Source organism: Ciconia boyciana, chromosome 20, assembly GCF_034638445.1.
Source record: "Ciconia boyciana chromosome 20, ASM3463844v1, whole genome shotgun sequence".
NCBI classification, from domain to species: Eukaryota; Metazoa; Chordata; class Aves; order Ciconiiformes; family Ciconiidae; genus Ciconia; species Ciconia boyciana.
The window spans coordinates 4558538-4578231 of NC_132953.1; the positions used below are offsets into that span (position 1 = coordinate 4558538).

The 19694-nt window shown below is 42.7% G+C and overlaps 1 protein-coding gene across 1 annotated transcript in view; it reads left to right on the forward strand.

Annotated features, from left to right (window-relative positions):
• LOC140661773 (uncharacterized) overlaps positions 1-19694 on the forward strand; it is a 140631-nt gene that overhangs the window by 120337 nt on the left and 600 nt on the right. The window contains exon 12 of the mRNA XM_072884419.1: positions 18923-19026. Coding sequence (XP_072740520.1) covers positions 18923-19026 — 104 coding nt within the window. The remainder of the gene's footprint in view (positions 1-18922; positions 19027-19694) is intronic.

Consider the following 19694-nt stretch of genomic DNA (forward strand, 5'->3'; position numbering starts at 1 on the left):
CAGAGGCAGGGTCCCTGAGGGGAGGAGCGGAGGGGAGGTGGAGCTGCTCCACCTCTTGCCCAAGGCTCTGCCTAAGGGCAAATCTCAGCCCAAGAAACGTAGCCCTCTCTCTCCCTCCCTCCTTAAAAATAAGGGTCACAGTGGCATTTACCTTGAAGTCTATTAAAAAACATTGAACTCCCAGACTGTGGCATGTGTGTTTCCTATTAAGAAAGTGGTTCCAGACTAATAACCATTTTTAATGGCTGCTGTTGTGCTTTGCACTAAATGATATCAGCTATTATTACATGAGAAAGGCAAAGAAGCCTGGAAGATTAAATGAAAGCCTTCTGTGGAAATTTCAAAGGGGATCAAAGATGCTCCCCAGCTTTTGCTTTAGCCCAGGTGGAACATTTCCTAGTTACGGTGATAAGGTAGGGAACCCCTGGAAAAGCACTGCTGCAGAAAGCAGGTATAATTTTCCCTTTCCTTCTTTGTCTTAAACCGAGTAACTGTTGGAAATCAGGTAACTTAATACAAATGAGAATAGAATCAGGTCCACCGAGGCTCACGAAGGTCAGTGCAACTGCGTGGACAGTGGCAGAGGGCAGGAGGAATGGCGTTTGGTCAATCCCTTGAGCAGGGGTGCACACACATGAAAACCCCAGCCGACCTAACCGGCTTGAAGTGTCCTTCTGACATTGGGTATGACACATTCATCACCCCTCATTGACAGAGAATGGTGTTGGTTGCGACTTATAACCAGCGTGTACTGACATCTAATTTTCTCTGTGTTTGCTCCTCCGTTCTTGTTGTGCAGACGTTTGCAGCAGTGAGTGGATGTGGCAGGTCTTGTAGCCTGTGGCTGCGACACCCGTGCACTCCCATGTGGTGCGGAGCAGCTGAGTGGTGGTTTCCCGGCTGAGCCTGGGATAAAGCATAAAGCTGAGGTCCCTGTTGATGAGGCTTCTGTCACTTGGAGGTAACCCAGTATTAGAGACCAGGGCAGAACTTGAACTAGTAAACTCTACTGGGCATGTCTGCATCTGAGCTAATTGTGTAGACTCACTGGTGCTCCGCAGAGGAAAGAAATGCTACTTGTAGGATGTGATTCATCTTATCCTATCTTATCCTACAATAGGTCAGATGAGTTATACCATAAATATGGCAGTTTCTTTCCTTTGTAGTAGGAACCAAGGATGATGAGGTCTAAGAGTAAAGAACCTACCTCGGGAAACGACAAGAGGGAGAGCCCGGGACAGGTTTGTTGACCTTCACAATGTGTTTCAAATTAGTTGTAGGCTATGACTGCAAGTGGAGAAAAATTCAAACCAGCCTGATGGTATTGAAGCAAGTAAAATTTGGTTGAGGCCAAACGGTTTGTAATTTAGTTTAAGACCATGACTGTGAGTCTTAAGAATCCCAAACAGTGGGTCTTGCTGGCAAGTTGAGCATCTACTAGTAACATGGCAGTGAAAGCAGAGGGTTTTATCCTCAGGGCTCTGTTCTACCAGGTTTCCAGCTCCCCAGACCTCCCACTACTTGGGCGGGAAGTGAAGGTGCCCAGCACCTTGCAGGATCTAACCCTAAGGATGGGCTGCACACTCACAGGAATAAATAATCTTTTTCCCATTAACTTCAACGGAGTTACCTCCATTTAGACCACATGCAGAAGTACTCCTGGTTTCTACAGAGAAACTCTGTAAGTCGGCGTGATCCATTTTGATTATCCTATTAAAAGGATGCAGCCTGCTTTCCAAATGCACAGAAATCTAACTAACTTAGTTGCTCTAATTAGCCCCTGCTGCAATTTCCACCATGCTATTAAAATACGTTATACTCAAATGCAATGAAATGCTTGTAAATCAAGTGAGATTAAAAATCCCTTTGGCTGCAGATATGTGTTTATCATAAAGACTTTAACATCCTGAATTTAAAAAAAATGCTGTACACTACTAAGGGAGTCAGGGTTCATAGGGAGGAGCAGTCTCTTTTACTGCATTGTCTCATGGAGCTGACGAAGAAAACAAAATAAAAAAGAACAACTTTTCAGGCACACAAACCCTTTCTCTGGACCAATGCAGGAATAAGCACATGTGAAATCACACAGGAATGAAATGTTTACTGTAAACCCAGTTTGGGGGTGAAATGAGTCCAGTTGTCTGTGTGATTGCATTGCAGAGGTTTGGATCTGGCTTCACTTGTACTGTGCTTGGTACGTCTTTCCTTTCAGAAACCTTCAGCTGTGAGGACCATGCCTGTGCACGCTGAGTTTCGTTGTGACATCCCTTCAGATACTGCTATCACATGCTCCTTTTTTAGCACAAGATATGTGAAAGTTCAGTTGTTTAGGCTGAAGGTGGGTGTTGTGCGGTGCATGTTCAGAACCTCCTCGCTGGGTTTCATTTCCCGGTTCAGGGTTGGGTTTGAATGAATATAGATCTGAAAGGGAACTGCAGAAGATTATTATCTGACCTGTAATGAAAGTGGTCTTAAATCTCAATTTTTTAAAAAGATTTTCTTAAAAAGGAAACCAGTAGTTTTAAGTACTGTTAAGTTTACAATTGACTAAGGAAGGGCGATAGACCCTCATGTAATAAAAATTACTTTAGGTCCTTTAAGGCTATTTTGGCAAGACTGGGATACGTTAGGTGAGAACCTAATCCTAGAATTTATGCCAGTCTTTGCTCATGGCTTATTAAGCTTATATTTGCTTACTCAATTCCCAATATTTTTTTTTCTTTTCTTTTGGATGGGTTTGGTTAGATCCCTTTTGGGTACACACCCTCTCACTTATAGTCCCCTCTCTCCTCCCCTTCTATGTACAGGGCATGGAGAAAAAGGGCCCAATATATCTGAAATGCATGAGGAGGCGGTAAGATTTATCTGCGCTCCACTTTCGGAGAGGTGAATTGCCTTGCTGAAAATCAGTTAGGGAAGGCTGTGGCTAATCTTCAACCAAATCTCCCTTTCCAGCATCACAGGAGAGCAAACGGGTTATTTTAAGTTGTTGTTATTTCTGTTTATTCTAGCCGAACACTTTCCTCCCTCCCCTCCGACTTTGCCGTGGCGGCTGTGAGCGTTGCTATGTTGCTGAAGAGCCTTCCTCTTTACAACAGTTGTGCAGAAATCACTTTCCTCTGTCATTCCTTTTCGGCAGCAGCAATTTGTTATTCGCCAGAAATAGCTGCAGCTTAGCACCTGTTGTGCAGCCCGAGAGGCTATCATCTGGCGCTACACAAACAGAACTTATGTTCGCAGGACTGGACCAGGATCCTCTCGGTTTTTCGATAGAATTCTCCTTCTGTTTTACCAGACAAATAATCTGTTGCGACTCTTATTGCTTCTTATCTTTTGCAGCTTGGACTGGTTCCATGCACCATTTTGTTCTCAAAGATGCCTAAGCTGATTCTTCAGTGCTAGCCAAAACAAATGAGAGTCTTGGCTGCCGGCGTGGTAGCAGCAGCTGGTTTCACTATGGCTCCCTCCACCTAACACTGGGGCGGCTTTGACTTAGATAAAGATCCTTTTCCCTCATTAGGGGACTGGGAAGTGCTGGGGAGCGGGCAGGAGGGAAATGAAGTCCTGTAAAGTTGTTCGGCTGATCCTGGTTTTAGTGGAACAGTGGAAGGCTTTATTAGAGGTGTTTGTTTATTGTGTGTTGTCCCAAGGCGTCCGTCACGACGGCCTCTCGAGAAAGAGCGGGGTCGAATGGATGGGGCACAGGACTGGGAACTGAGACACCCAGGATCTGTCCCAGACACTCACCCGCTGTGTGACTTTGAGTTTTCCCTGCCGTGCCTTGCCGTCCCCATTCAGACTGCCAGAACTTCACAGCTGGAGCTGGCTTCTGTTGCGCGTCTGTACAAACTAACATAAAAGGCACCTGGTCCCAGCTGGGCCCTATAAGCATTGGTGCAATGCAAATAGTAATATATATTGTCCAATTTATCAGTCCTGGTAGATATAGTAGATAGTACAGCATCCCCGGGAGATTTTTGATGCCTACAATGAACACAATCTGAATTAAAAAAAACAAAGAGAAGGTGTAGAAGAGAGATGGCGGTTAAAGAATAAAGAGTGCAACAAAAGACAAGGTCCAGCAAGTTTCTGAACTTCTGAAAAGTTCAGATCTAGACTCAGTCTGGATCTGAGCTTTCTGGTTCTGTGCTACCAGTTCTTCTACTCCATAGGTGAGCTGAATGAGTTCTCAACTTCTCTTTTGCAGATTGAAGCCCTCTTTTCCATGCTGCTTGTGTCCCTTCACCTGGACTGGAATGGTTAGGAAAAAAGGCGGGCCTTGTAATTGGGAAGCCACAGTAAATGAGCTGGGTTTTGGGATTGCCTATGACTTTGGGCAAGTTCCCTGGTCTCTTATTGATTCCCCTTAATGCCCCATCTGTAATAATAGCATTTTCCTACCGCTTCTGTAGGGCTGTTGTGGGATAAAGATAATAAAACTAGAAAGGTGTTTGGCTGTGTAGGGACTGTGAAATTATGATGGATGGATAGATAGATAGATAGATAGATGTGTTTCCTTTGCAATATGGGAAGGCCAAGCCGGTCAAAAACTTCTAGACACACTGTCTCTTCTGAGCCGAAATATGTCACTGTGAAAATGCCATGCATTTTATTTTAAAAGGACATTATGGCAAGGCTATAATCAGATCTCGTAGTGCCTTAGACAGCTTCAGAACCTGATTCAATAAAAACATGGCTGGACTCCAGCATTATGAGGAGAAGCAGGCTATCTGTGGGGGCTCATCTCTGCCTGTAAAACCTCTATTTCGGAGCGCTTTTGAGCACTTGAGTCCAGGCTTCTCTTGTTTGTTTGCTATTGAACAGGGAGTTTGTGAGGGGACACCAAAAATATAGCAATGTGATATGATGTTTGGGTGGGGAAAGCTAATTGATTTGACAGTTAATCAAAAACTACTAAGGGAAAATCAATATAGAGTAAAACAATCTAGTCTTCTGTTCTATATCGTATTCCCAGTGGCATTGTTGATTGTATAGCATCAATGTCATCTATTTTAGATGGAAATGTTACCAACTATAATGCCACTGTTGATGTTTCAAAACGATTCTAATCTCATTTCAATAATAGCTTCTGTCTCTCTTGGTGACACACATGCCATAACATTCTTGGCTAAATTGACAGCACTAATAACACACTCGGTTTTTATATTATTCGGACCACTGTCTGCATTTTTGAGCATTCACGGTATTGCACAGTACGAAGGGCCTGCATCTGCCTCGAAAGCTTCAGGTAAATGAGTGTTGGTAGCACTCTCGCAGCCCACCTGGACATCGCCGATGCTGTGCTGGCACTTGGAGAGTCAGCTCCTTGGTTAATAGGGATTTGGGGGCCAAACGGAGGCCCCTGAGCTTGAAAGGTCTGACTGGAGGCGATTTGCTCAAGGTCACAGAGAATAAGTCAGGAAGGGCAAGGTTAGGGCTGAGATGATGGCCAGTTTTGTGGTTTAACTGGTGGACTATGTACTTCCTCCCAGGGTCCTGAGTCCTTCATAGTGGACAAAAAAAATCCCACAGGGAAATTCCTTGCTGGTTTTCTGGAAACTCTTCCTTTGCATCAAAGCCTGACATACCAAACTCAAAGCCTCTTGTGTGGTTTCATGGCACATTTTGTTTTCATCCTGCTCGCAATCCAGAAGTGAAAAATAAATGTGCCAACAGCCCAGATGCCGCAATGATGGGCAAAGGGTGAGATGGACACCTCATGATGAATCAGGTTCTCCAGACAAAGCAGGGAGTTTTCAGTTCCTGGATGTCTCATTCAGATGAAATTCGGAGTACAGCTCATAGTCCTTTCTTGGATGGACCTAGTGATAACTTGACTTCAAAATTTAAGGAGGTGTCTAGAACTTTTTGTGGGGCAAAGTTTGGTCTCTCGGCACATTTACTGTCTTCCCCCAGCCTTCTCCTGTGTGGGGTTGAGCAATAAATGCACTGACCAGGCAAAGCACTTAAGCAGATGCTTAGCTACACACTTAATTTCAACTCTGCTGAGCATAGCTTAGGCTTAAATTTTAGCAAATAGAAAAGACACATAGGAGTCAATGGACTCTAAGCCTGTGCTGAATTTTAAGCATGGACTTTGCCAGAGCCCTGCACTTGAACCTGTTTCTGGAATATACAGTACATAATTGGGAACACGGAAACAAAATCCTTCAAATAGAGCCTTCATTTAAAACAGCTTTCCTCTTCAATTATCAGCTGTGGATTTAAATGGGATGAAAATTCAGTCTTTTCTTTCTGATTTTATCTTTTCTCCTTTCTTTTGCAGGGGAATTTTCTCTTTATTAACTTTTTGAGCATAAAATGCAGAAAATAAATGAACAAACAAAACCTGAAGCAATATGTGAGATTTTTGACTAATTCAGCAGTCGTTATTACTGACATCAGGAGAAAAAAATGCAAGAATACAAGTCTACTGCTTTAAGCTGGGATTTTCAGAAGAGCCTGTTGGAGTTTGGCACTCAAATCCCATGAAATCCCCTTTATACTTTTCACTTCTCTTTCTTTTCTTTTAATTTATTTTTCTTTGACATGGGAAAGGCCCGGTGCATTTTGTTAGTGTGCGTTATTACATGATGTTTAGGATCAGCACCTAGGATTAAAGCAAGTTCAGAGCCCTTGTAGCGCACAACGTCACAGACAATTCCTTCTCTGAGGCTGTGATGTCTGCGGATGGATGCGCGGCTGTGGAGCCAGGTTCAGTATTGAACACGCCAGCTTCCCAAGCTGCTTATGACCTCCCAATGGCTGGTGATTTTTTTTAAAGTGCTGTTTTTCTGCTATCCTGGCTGAATTTGCACTGAAGCAGATCAGGAGTGTTCCCTCAGATGTGCACAGCACTTCTGCTCCGGGACAGAAGTGCTGAAGGGAGGAACCAACAAACGGGATGGTTTCCCAGCTCTGCCTGTGCCATTGCTGGATAGATAAGGAGGAGGGAAACAGGACACAGAAGTGTGGTGCTTTGCAAATGAAGGGCAAGAGGATGGAGAAGAGGGAGGCATGGTGGGGACAAGGTAGCTGTAATGAGGCACAGAGGATGAGAAAGGCAGGGGTGTAATGTGGAATATAGCAACATTATAAACACGTGTTCAAGTGATACCAGTGTTTTCCAGCCCAAGGGCTTGCTGTTGCCAGGTTCTTCCATGAATCTTTTCAGCCAGAAGACACAGGTGATGCATCAGACTTGAAGGAGCTGAACGGTGAATGGCTGGTTACCAGTGCTCATATATTAATATATATTTCCTGGTATGCCTCGGAAGATGTGCGTGTTCCGGTTATAAACTGTTTTGTGATACTGCTTCCTTGTTGTGCCTGGGGTAGCGTCCTGCAGATCCCACACTACAGCTCATAGCTGACGTGAATAGCCATATCCCACTGTCCTGAACACAGTTTGCAGAGGGGCATGGGGGCATGTTTTCCTATTTCCCAACTGTGGAGCAACTTGTGCTTGTATTACAGTAACATTTTTGTCATTTGTGGCAAAAAACCTATCCTGTTGGGAGAAGTCAGCCTGAAGCTTGCTGTAGTTAGTTAAGCCAGCCCTGAGCTCTGTTTTTCTTCCTTTTCCCGACAGAGGAAAATTTGTATTTTCTAACACACCTAGTAGAATTTGCTCAGTTTTGCCTCTCATGTTAGTACATAGGAATCATGTCTTCAACACAAACCAGCGGTACGAAGTAGATTCTCTGCCCTTGTGATCAAAACTCCGAAAGATTTCAGGCCTGTAGCATATCTCGGATTTTTGGTATCCTACGCCAGTCCTTCCTTCAGCCTGGCAACCACTGTGCTGATTTCTGACCTCATTACAGTCTCTCTTATGAAAATGAGGTACCAAAATTTAATGCCTGATGTAGCCTCTGAAATATGGTTGTGTGCTATACTGGTCTGACCTTTTCATTATTCTGCAGTTTGACTGACTGGCTATCCCAGCCCTTTTCCACAAGTTGAGGAGGCTGTAATCATCGGAGGAATGGAGCTGCTAGATAATCAGCATTCAGAATGCCGAAAAGGTCAGGATAATCCAGAATACATAACAGATGGATGCGCAGATAGGTAATACACAAGCAGAACCTGAGGACTAGATATGTGTTTTCTCACCTTCAAAGAAAGTTGTATTCTTTCTCCTATTCCCTCCCTGCCCAAAGGATCCCACAGACTTGTTATTTGTTGTTTTAAAAAATGCATATAGTCTTTACAGTTTTTCATATACTGCAGAAAAAATGCATTTCCTGCCTGACTGTCTGCAGGACAGAAGTGACAAGGTTCAGGGGAAAATACTAGAAACCTTTTAGCATTGTTTTCTTTCAAAAAATAATTTCAAACATCTTATCTCTGCTCAGTTTTTTACTCTTTTCCTTTTAAAAAAATTATGAAAAAGATATTAAAATGGATATTTCAAGAGGAATTTTGTTAAAAATTGCAAATAGAGTATTGTGAGTCATTCTCCCTTTTCCCACTAGTGAAATAGTATCAACAAGAGATAAGAAGGGAAAATGGGAGAGATTTTTAAAAGCAGTGTTTTGTTCTATTCTCTGAACTACAGGACTGAATAATTGAAACAATGAGAAATTACTGGCTTTCTTCTAAAAATTTCATGGCCAAATATCTAATATTTCTTATTATTACCACTCCTTCAGAATAGTACAAATTACTTAGCTGCAAGGAGATACTAAGGTACAGTATTAGCGTACTGAAGTCAAGACACCAGAATTTATCACAGGACTTAGATGAATGTACTAGTTCAAATTTACATGCCCAACAGCAACAGAGGGAAATAATTGAAGAATAAAATCTAAATAACTTGTAGGAGGAACTTCCATGTTATTACAAATCAGTTTGGTTATCTTCATTAATCAAGCTAGAAATCAGTCCTCTCCTTTCTTAGAGGTTTCCTTCACAAGATTCAGTGTAACCCAAAGGCTAGAAAATAATTACCTACAATTAAAGAATATGCAGGACAAGCCAAGGTCAAGGTGAAGCTCTAGGGAACTTTCATTAGCCACTTTAAGGCAGGTTGAGAGTAGGCTAATAAAAATTCTGGCCTTCGATATTTTGCTGCCTAAGAGAAACTGAACCTTGTTCTGCAAAGAAGAAGGGTATATTCCTCTTGTCATTCCTCATGAGGGTAGAGAGTCACAGGGATGACTTTTAGTCACAGCGAAGTTTGTTGAACTAAAAACCCTGCAGACTGTTCACTTCAAATACCTGGCTGAGCAGGGTATAAAACCTGAGAACAAGGCTCAGTAGCGGATGCTGATACATTCATGACTTGTTTGCCATGATATTGCTTGTCCCTGTCCTGTTTCTGCTACTGGAAGCTGCCTTGGATTCTGGCATTAGCGTTTCTTTTTATCACCTAAGAAATAATCCCTCCCTCCTAGTCCTGTCAACACCATTTGCCTTGCTCAGGTCTTCATCCTTTCCCCGTATTGATTGCTCCGGTTTGCTTTATGAGTTAGTCCTTCAGATGTTCTGTGCACAGCTCCTTTGTAAGAGCTGTGCAAGGTCAGATGTCCGTGTCCCGGCCCACTCAAGCGGTAGCAAGAAACACAAATCTCTTCCCAGTTCCTGCATGAAGGAAGGGGAAAAATATATATGTACCTGGACCCAAGCCAGCCCCTGTGCCCTTCCGTTTTCCTCCAGATTTCAGGAGCCTCTACACCAGTTCTCTCCCTGAAATCACAGGTGATGAAACATTTCTCAGGAAACACTGATGCGAAGGACAGGACTGAACCTGGATCTCCTGCTGGTTGGAGGAGGTCTCTAACCTCTGGAATAGCATATATTTAAGCAGAACCTCTTTATGTCCTAGTTTAGGTACCGGATGCCATCTCTGGTTTGAATCTGGCCCTTTTTTCTCAGCCTGCAGGGCATCTGAGGCCAGATCCTCAGTTATCCCGTTTGATCCCTTTTTGGCGCCTAAGCCAGCCTGCACCTTGTGATGCTCAGGTACGGGGTTACTCCTTCTCCCTACTGTAGGCTCAGGAGAGCAGGCGGAAGGGTCTGTGTTAACGGTGTCCCGAGGCTCTGATGCCCTCTCCCTAATCAGCTGCCCTCAGCAGCTATGTTTTTGAAGCAGGCTGCAGGCGTTCACTACCCACTTGAGCACTAAAAAAACCCAGCTCTCCTTTGACTGGCATCTTAAGATGTTTTGCTTCAGTCCTGGACAGTTCATGACAAAACAACCAAATACTTGGTATTTCCACGGTCATTGTCCAGAGCTTGTGCTTAACCCGTCCTGTGCCATAATGAAACGTGGCCATTGCTTCGTAGGAATTACTGTGTGCTTAGTAATTGAACCTCAATGGATGGGACAGGTCATTTCTAGATGATCACTTCAGGCTGGAACCATATCGCAGTCTTACATTTGGCTAATTCTTATAAAGACTGACTGGGTTGGTTTGGGAGTTCGCTAGCCAGCCACAGATAATTGGTTTTATTCCTTTTGCTATCGCTATAGCACTGTGTATGACTTTCCATACTGAATTGTCATTTGAATGCATCTTAAGCTTCCTTTTCCTGCAGTGTCATTTTTCCACGAGGGTAGTGAGGGTTGAAATATTCAAGTTTTGTCTCTTTCCCTACAGTCAGATATACCACCACAGCCCCCTGCAGTAGGAGGGCAGATGTCACCTCCTGCCACCTTTTTCATGAAGATTGATGCCCGTTCACTTCTTTCTTTCTGTGTAACTAAATATCCGCTAAACATTTAGCAGATGTAAAGCTGCACAGTCTACCTGAAGAGGGTGAAGCTTCAGGCGGTGGTGCCAGGGGACAACCTGATAGTGTCAGGCAGAGTGGGATAAATCTCAGAGAGGTTTGTCGATCTAATAGCCCTAGACCTAGTCTCAGTTAACCACCTATTTGGCAGTGAACTGTCTGCTCAGTGGAGAGATATGAGCACTTCCAGAGGATGATTTATTCTGTCCTAATAGGAGTGCTTAAGAGCAGTGGGATGAATTGCCGTTTGGTACCATCTTTTCCTTCATTGTGTGATGACAGAAGACTGTAGGTAGATATACATATATTTTACAATCTGAGCTGGATAGGGTGATGTCTGTGTGTGAGAACACTGAGGAAAGGGAGGCTGGTCCTGCTTTGTTTCATTTCTTTTCTGCTACAATTTATTTCTCCCATTTCTTCTCTGACTTCAGGAGACAATACAACAGAGATTTATTACTAAGATGTCAAATTGTTGTGATTAGATCCAGGTTAAATCTATAGTTTCTCTTAGCCCCACTGGCTCTTCCTACCTGTATTCCAAACACCAAGGGAGAACAGCTTATGAGCTCAAAACTCAAAGGAAAACGAAGCAGCTTTAGGGAGTGAGAACTTTGTGAGATGGGACCTAAATTAGTCCCTGCTGTAAATCCATCATAGTCCTAGACAGATTGGGCTGAGAGCAATGCAGGTGATGAACAGTAGGCAAAGGCACAGTACAGGCTGACTTATTTCTCTGCAAAACCTAGCTTCTATCTTAGTCATTGCTGGTCACGTTATACTTCCCCTATATTTAATAACGTTGCGATGGATAGCAGTAAACTTATTGGTTCTTACTCTTCAAGGTAATCCTTAAATCTTAGGGGCACTACTCTGTCCTTCCAGCAAACAGCGCTCAGATCAAATTGCAAAGCAAGTTTCCAGAGGTCCCTGCTGTCTTTGATTGCCAGCACCTTGCATTACTACATTTTATTCTGCAACATCCACTGGATGGTGGGAAGTATCGGCACAGAAATGTTTCATGAGCGAGGGGGCAAGGGACGGGTGTAGTTAAAGGACACGATTTGGGAGACGGGGAATATCCTCTGCTCCCCCCTGACCCATTTTAGATGTAGGAAAATGGAAAAGTGGAGCTCTAATGCTAATGTTGCACAGGTGATCAGCAGCAACAGTAAGGACAGACCTGTCTCCTGAGAGTCCTGTGTCCCTCCCTCCTCCGAAGGGGTGTACCTGTGGAGCTCCACCTTGGCTCACTCAGCAGGGAAAGAACAGCCACAAAACTTGGCTTCACATCACTGCTCTGAACAGAAACACCCCAAGCCCTGGTTTGTAAATCTGCAATACCTGTGCTTTTGCTACGAGCCAGAGCTCGTGTCTAAAGAACAGCCTGACTGCCTGAAACAGAGGATTTGACTTGACACCTTCCTTTGAACTTTACCCCATGACCATTATTACTTTTTCACCTCTTCGAGAGCAATAAGCTGAATTTAAGCCGAACAGGTATGGCACACTAATTATTAGTATAATAAATATGGCAGCTAATTAAATAAACAATTTGAATTTAGCCTCTATTGCCATTTAACTATGATTGAAGTAAAAATATAGTCCTTGAGGCATCAAAAATGAATATGGAGTGTACTTCCTGCGACTGTTTTCATTGTTTGAAAACAATTGGGTCTCAGGAAGCAATTACAATGAACCAAACTGCTTGTGTAACAGCCAGGTAAGAGAATGTTCAGGTTACGATGAGCTCCTTTCACATAACAAAACAGAGTATATAGGTTATTAATCTCAACTGAGCAAGGCTTTCTTAATCCATGCCATTGTCCAGACTAGGGTTAAAGCATTCTAAATGATTGAACAGCTAAAAGAAAGACTCACTACCCAGTCTTGTACAGTTTGACACCAAAGAGTTGGTACTGATCCAGAAAAGGAAAACAAAAATGATTTAAAGGAAGGGATTTGTCACAGGTAGAAGAGATCTGCTGAACTGCTTATTTCACCTCTGTACGCTGCCGCTCCTTTGCGGCTCTGGTGGGAAGCTCAAGCCTCGGCTGTGCTTGCCCCATCTCAGAGGACAATCAAAGCAATTTTTAATTCCTCACCTTTTCTGGAGATAGTTGGAGTTTAGGCTACAGAGGGTCAAGCCAGGTCCAGCACACACCAGACCTAGTTCCACGTTTTCTTTTCTATTATCTGATCCGCTCTATAAGACTATTCCAGCAGCTTGAAGCCACCAGAGAATATTAGATTCCAGTCTGTCCAGTTTTCCCCTCCCACTGCCACTGCCTATTAACGCTTGACAGGCCACAAAGCACCATGCTTTCTTTGGGCAGCCTGTGCTGGTCTTGTGCAGGGAGATGAAGGCACTGCCAGCTCTCCTGGCTCTTCCCATGCCTGCTCTTGAGGAATGAGGAGGACGTTCCCCGTGGGAATCGACCCCACACTTTCTTTTTTCCAACCTTCCTTAAAAAAAAGCCCTCCCACTTGTGTCTAATGTCCTTCCTGAACACATTGTTGGTTGTTGTCCTTCTTCTCAGTTTACCTGGCTGCAGTACAATTAAAAAGAAACTTAGCGTTTCTCCCGCAGGCAGATGAATTCATCCTTGTTGCAAATCCCAGGCAGTTTCTACCTTTTGGGGGCTTTGTGTATTTCCTTTGGCATCCCTGTGTGAACTCTTCTTTGGGTTACCCATTCACATGATGAACTTGATATATCGTAGCGTGGATAATCGTGTTACTGAATCCAGGGCCAACTACAGGGGAGGACCATTAATAGCTGCCCATGCCGAGACAACATGGCTCCATCCCCTTGCCATGAGTCATTCCAGCTGCTCGAAAATGCTATCTTTGTAGACTCCCCTTTGGTCAGGAAAAGGAGTATGGAGATTGCTCCAGTACAGCAGTGAAAATATCTCCCCAATTTGTAGACAAGAGAGCTCTTTCAGAGACATTCTTGGACAAAACACCTAATAGTGCCGTGCATGGCACAAACACAGTCCAGTTCCCGAGGCCAGTGGATAAAAGACACGTATGCTGTCACAGATTAGATATGAAACGAGCATATGTTTCTGCATTGAATCAACTGTAGAATCAAGTTTGCTGGTATATCTGGTCACAGGACAGGTCCCTGGCATATGTACAGGGAGGGGAGTGCGTAGGTATGCAGAGTCAAAGATTTACCCTGCTCTGGAGCACAGAATCACAGACGGAGTGGAATGACAGCAATTAGAGATGGAGATTAACACTGCGAGGTCTGAGAACATAATTTCAGTGGAGTCATTTCTGATTTACAAGAGAAAATGCAGGTCCAGCAGCTCCAAAATCTTGCTGCAGTCTGCTTCATATTTTCTCTCCTGCCATAACTAAACAGTGCAAGACACATATGTACATGCATACATACACATACACACACACGATTCCAGCACAGCATTTCAAAAAGAGGGTATGTTTTAAATTTCATCTAAGTCCATGTAAAACACTACCTTTTGTTTGACTTGCAGTAGAAGTTAAACATATTCTAGATAGTCAAGTATTTATTTATTTTTTTATTTATTTCCCAAATAACAGGCTAAAACAAAACGAGCTTTTTTTTCATGATATTGGTTGTTACTGCCAATTTGCAAACTCGGGTCACGATTCAAAGTGGTCTTTGGATTGGATTATTCTCACTTTCCGTTTCCACTGCAGACACCTGACACACTCAGTTGTGAGATGCTGACCATCCCAGATAAAAGTTTCAGTATTTCAGACCCTGGTAGCTGAAGGTAACCCTGGCTGGACTGGTCCTGTCCTGTCTATTGCTCGCTTTCTCTGCTCCAGTTCCTGCTAAGCAACTAAGGTACTTCTGACTGTCTAGTCGTGTAATCCTTTTAGTTCTCCTTAATTTCAGGGAACTGTTTGCAGTTCAACACAGCTCAACATTTAACTATAAGCTCATTGGAAACAAGAGAAGGACAAGGGAGAAGCTGATCTCCTGTGCAGTGAAGGAAGAGCGATGATACTGCGTGATGGTGAAAAACCTGAACGTAGTGCCTCTTTTTGTTTGTTTTTGGATGGTGTTGGAAAGCTAGATGTCTGAAATGCGATTGGCCTGATGAACTTCATCCTCTATGAGTTACAGACTGCTTGGTGCAATCTCTGTACTGTTAACAGCTATCTCTGAGAGTGTGGGGAGGATGAGGGAAGAAACAACTATGAAAGGACACGCGTGATGCTTAGCTCCAAAAAAAGTTGTGAAGGGGAGGTGTGAAGTCCGGGAAGTGGAGAATCACAGACTAGTCATTTCAGTGCCAGCCCATGGAAAATTATGGGAAAAAATAATTGAACCAAGTATTTGTTCACACCTAGAGGATAACAAGGAGGAGAATAAGATGGCATTGATTTGTTGAGCAAATTGTGCCTGAGCAGGCTGAGCTCCTGTTCTGGGATACCCAAAACTAAATCCAAATGAAATCAGGAGTTGCAGACAAATTCACAGGCAGGCGATGTAGGATACTTTGTACTCTTTACGGTGCAGAGCAAAGATGATAATAATATCTGCCTCAAGAAACACGCTGTCCTGTGCTTGATTCCATTTCACTATTGGGACATTACAAGGACCTGTTCTTTAAGGCCCTCTGTGAATCTGGGATGGCTATATCAAAAATCCCCTCCCGAGGCACAGATCACTGGGACAACACCGCTCCTCCCAGGCAACGTGTTTGACAGTACCCAGGAATAAGCATTCAAGAGCCAGAGATTTAAAAAGAAAAAAAGAAAAAAAAAAAGAAAAAAAAGATTGGCTAAAACAGTGAGTTTATTCTGAAGTGTTTCCAAATGGCCACACATCTTTGTTTCAGTGGTGAAAATCCCTTTTAAAAATTATTTTATTTGATCAATTAAATGCTACCAATTTCTGGATGCACTAACCACAAATTTGCTAAATTCCTGAGCTAATGAAAGGCTGGCTTGCTTTGACATGAATGGGAGTTTTGTTTGAGTAACAATCGAATAAGGACTTGGCCTAAAGACAGCAAGGAAAACATTTAGATGTTAAATATGTATTCAGAAGACCTTTCTTCAAATCTTTTCTATTACAGCAACAGGATAGTAATTGTGTTCTCTAGAAGGGACAGTTCAGTGAGACGTCCAGCACCTCTCAGGATTTAGCAGAGTGAGCAAGAAACTATGCAAATATTTTAGTTTAGGAATACTTGTAGATCCTTTTCAAACAATGAAAGCCTCAATTAAAGCCAGATCTCCGTTATTTAAAAATTCCAGGCAGCAACTGAGAGAGAAAGAGAGTGAGTGAGTTTCATTTTTTTCCCCTCACTCGCAAACTTAAAGTCCAAGGTATTTGAGAGTCAGGAAAATTGTGTCTAACATTAAAACTGTGAGAGCTGAGAATTCTGAAGCTGTGATTCTTATCTTCTAAAGAGTTTTGCAGTCATCAATACCTAAAGTAAGCTGAAGTACAAGAAATAGGTGACCTTAATAGATATAACTCTGTATGGGTTCATTGTACCATGAAATTAAATTTTTAATCTGAATTGATGAACAAAAATGCTGGTTTGATCCTCCCCACACACAATAGTTTAAATAGTTTGGTAACTATTTCGCTTCCAGAATGTAGCTGCACAAACAAGACCAGCAACAGAATAATCCACTTCATGGACTAAGGGCTGGGATGATCCAGAAACAAAAAGGTCTTGGAGAGTTTTTTTTGGTTTGTTAAATTGTTGCAAGCAAGGTTTAGGATTATTGGGGAGGTAAAATTATGTTCTTTTGCTTCTGGTAATTTGAAAACATAGGGGTTAATCCCAAAGTCACTAAAATCAGTAGTCTGTGAGTCTTTTGATGGCCTTCAACTGGCTTTGGATGTGGTTCCTGGCTTCTGTCTTTTGCCAGTGGACGCCATTGGTTTTGTGTATAATCACATTCAGCAACACCTTATCCTCAGAGCTCATCTAATTTCAGCAGGTTTCCCTTAAAAGTGATGCACTTCCTCCAAGTGTACCTTTAAAATACTTACTGCCAGGCCGGATTCAAAGCAGATATGTTGTCTAGAAGGGATTTGCTGACTATTTGGCTTATGACCACTTGATCTCAAGAATGCTAATATAAGTTTTAGAAGCTGAAATGAAGCTATTAATAGAGGAACCCCTGCCAAAAACCAAAAAGAAGACTTTATCTTCTTTATTTCATTTTTAAAAGCCAACTGCTTTTCCATTTTTTTAAAGTTCATCAATATTAAAAATGCCCCTCAGCCCATGATCGTATTTATGGTTTCTTTTTCCCCTAAAATTGCTAACAGAGATTTGACAGATAAAAACAAACAGAAAAAAAAAATCCTCTCTTCATTAGTATCAAAGCCTGAACTTGGATATGTTGGTCAGCTGAAGCTGTCAGAATGGCTGGAGGAATTATCTGCTATTATCTGCCGAGTAAACACCATCACAAAGTGAAAACTGATGCCATAGCATTTTTTGTAATGCAACAGGCATGGCCCTCACTACTGAGTATTGGAGCCAAATGTTCTGCCATGGCCCTATACAATAGCACTCTTTGACAATAGCTCAGTATTTAGTTTGTTATGAAATCCAGTCTATTTTGGGAGGGCCCTATTGTTTCCATTTTATATGTGCTGCAGACTTGTGTCTCGGAAAACACAGAACTAATTGCAGAAGTTGTCACTGTTGCTGAAAAAGCTGAAGGTTTTGTCCCAGTGCGAGTGGAGAAGGGTCTTTCTGCCAGCTGGAGCCTCGGAGACAGCTTGGTCCTGCAGGACTGCACGCATGTTTGTCGATGCCTGTGGGAAGGATCGGTAGTGAGCTACCAAGCAAAGCTGATGTTCAGCTTGTCACCTTTTTGTAATAATTTCTGGGAGTACCAATGTCTGTCCTGGAGGTATCTCATCTTCTTTGGTATTTCTCAGAGAAGTATCTCATTTTAGCACCAGTCCCTGAAGGAGGATATAAAACAGTAAATGTAAATATCAGGCTCTTAGAACTCTTCATTTCCTGAAATAAGGTGGTTTTGTCCCCATAATGAAGCTGACTCATTTCTGCCCTTATATAGGAGGGCTTGCTTTACCTGTTCTGCTCTCTAATGGCCTGATTCTGCTCTCCTTTCTCTCACAAAAGACAAGGTCATGCCATTACAGTTAATAACATGATGCATATAGAAGTGAGAGGAACAGGAGCTGATTGTGCGTTCTCCACCCCTCTCTCACATGCACTGGTTCACTTCTACTCTTATTTTCACCAAGGAAAGTAGGATCCTTAGTGAGAAGCGACTGCAATGCCAAATTGAATGCATTTTCAAAAAAGAGCTCTTTGGGCAGTTCCTGTGGGATGCCTCATTGCAAGAGACCCCTGTCCCTGAGCGTGTCCATGCCCCTAATCATGCCCCAAAATGCCCATGGCTCTTGTCTTGCTCTCCCTCTGTAGACCCATTGCCTGAGTCCGTAGCTGCATCAACTCCACAGATCACTTTTTTCCTTTCCAAACTGCTGGTTCTCGCTGTAGCATTGTAGCATTGCTTAATTTCATAATTTCAGGTAAATCAATGATCTAATGATGTATTCAGTTGTATGTGAGGTAATCCTAGCCCTGGCCTGTTTTAGAGAGAAAACAAAGTAGACAAGGATTTTGTGGGGTTATGAGAAGTAGAGAATATCAAGAGGAAAAAGGGTATTTCCCCTGCCTGGTTTTATTAGTGAGCAGTGATGCCCTGTGGTTGATGACGGGGACTGATGTTAATATTTCAGACATTCATTAATGTTCTGACTCATGATGAGGCACTGGACTAGTCACTTCACTTCTGCTGTTCTGTGCCTCTACTTTTAAGACTGTAAAAAAAAAGGCATTAATATTCAACTCTAGAAGATCATCATCAGAAGCTAGAGATTTATTTGAGCCCATAAAGATGACTAAAAGAAAAGACAAAAAGTCTAATTGACTCCTTTCTTTAGCTTTCTTTCGATTTTTGTCTTGGTTTTTATGCTTCTAAATAATTACTGACTTTCCAAAGTTCCCCATATGCTTACACAGATATCCTTTCCAAAACTGGGGACTCAGAGTCAGATTGACAAGTGGACTAAGGCTGGCAGAAAGACTCATGAGGCCTTTTAAGCTTAGTCATGGTTCCACAGAAGAAAAACCTTCCATTATTTTAGACTTGAACTCTTTGCTTTTGTTCACAGTTCCAGAAGTTCACAGCAGAGCTGGGAGCAGTCTGAGGCCCAAGCCTTTCCTAGTCCACAGAAGCTCTATTTGTGCATCCTCATGCAATCTTACTCAAGTTACTGTAAGTTTGAACAGTCAGCCTTTCTCTGCTGAGATCGATCTGAGTAAATTTAGAGCTATCGAACCTCATTAAATATGTATTGATGTTTGTTGTATGTGTATTTTTTCTTTTTTTTCCGTTTAAAACGATTCCAAGTTTGTGCATGGAATGCAAATCAGCAAATGAGAGCTGATGAGGAGTTTGCAGCAAATAATGTTGGTGCACTGGTTCCTGCTACCTGTTTCATCCTTCCATTTTAGAAGACAGAGTAAGTGACAGGTAGCACAGAAGTGGTGCATTCTCATAGTGACAGAATCTTCTGAAGGACTGTGCCCTCCCCTGGAAGCATCCTGAGAACATTAATGGAAATTAGGGGCACGTACTGAGGAGAGTGGAGGTGGAGCATACGGAAAGAAATATTTGTTATAAAATGTTTGCGTCTAAACTCAGTACAGGTGAAAGGAGCTGGACTGACAGCTCATGGGAAGCACAATATGTTCCCACATGCAACCCAGCATGGTAGTAGCAGAATACAGGAGGAAACTTCCCCTGGCTCATCTGCTTATTTCCAGCACTGATTATGGGGAACGATGCATGTCAAGTTCTCTGTTTTAGCTTACTCATGGGCTCTGAGCATGACTGCTAAGTGATTTCAGGGATGACAGCAGTTTGATGTGCCTGTGTTGACA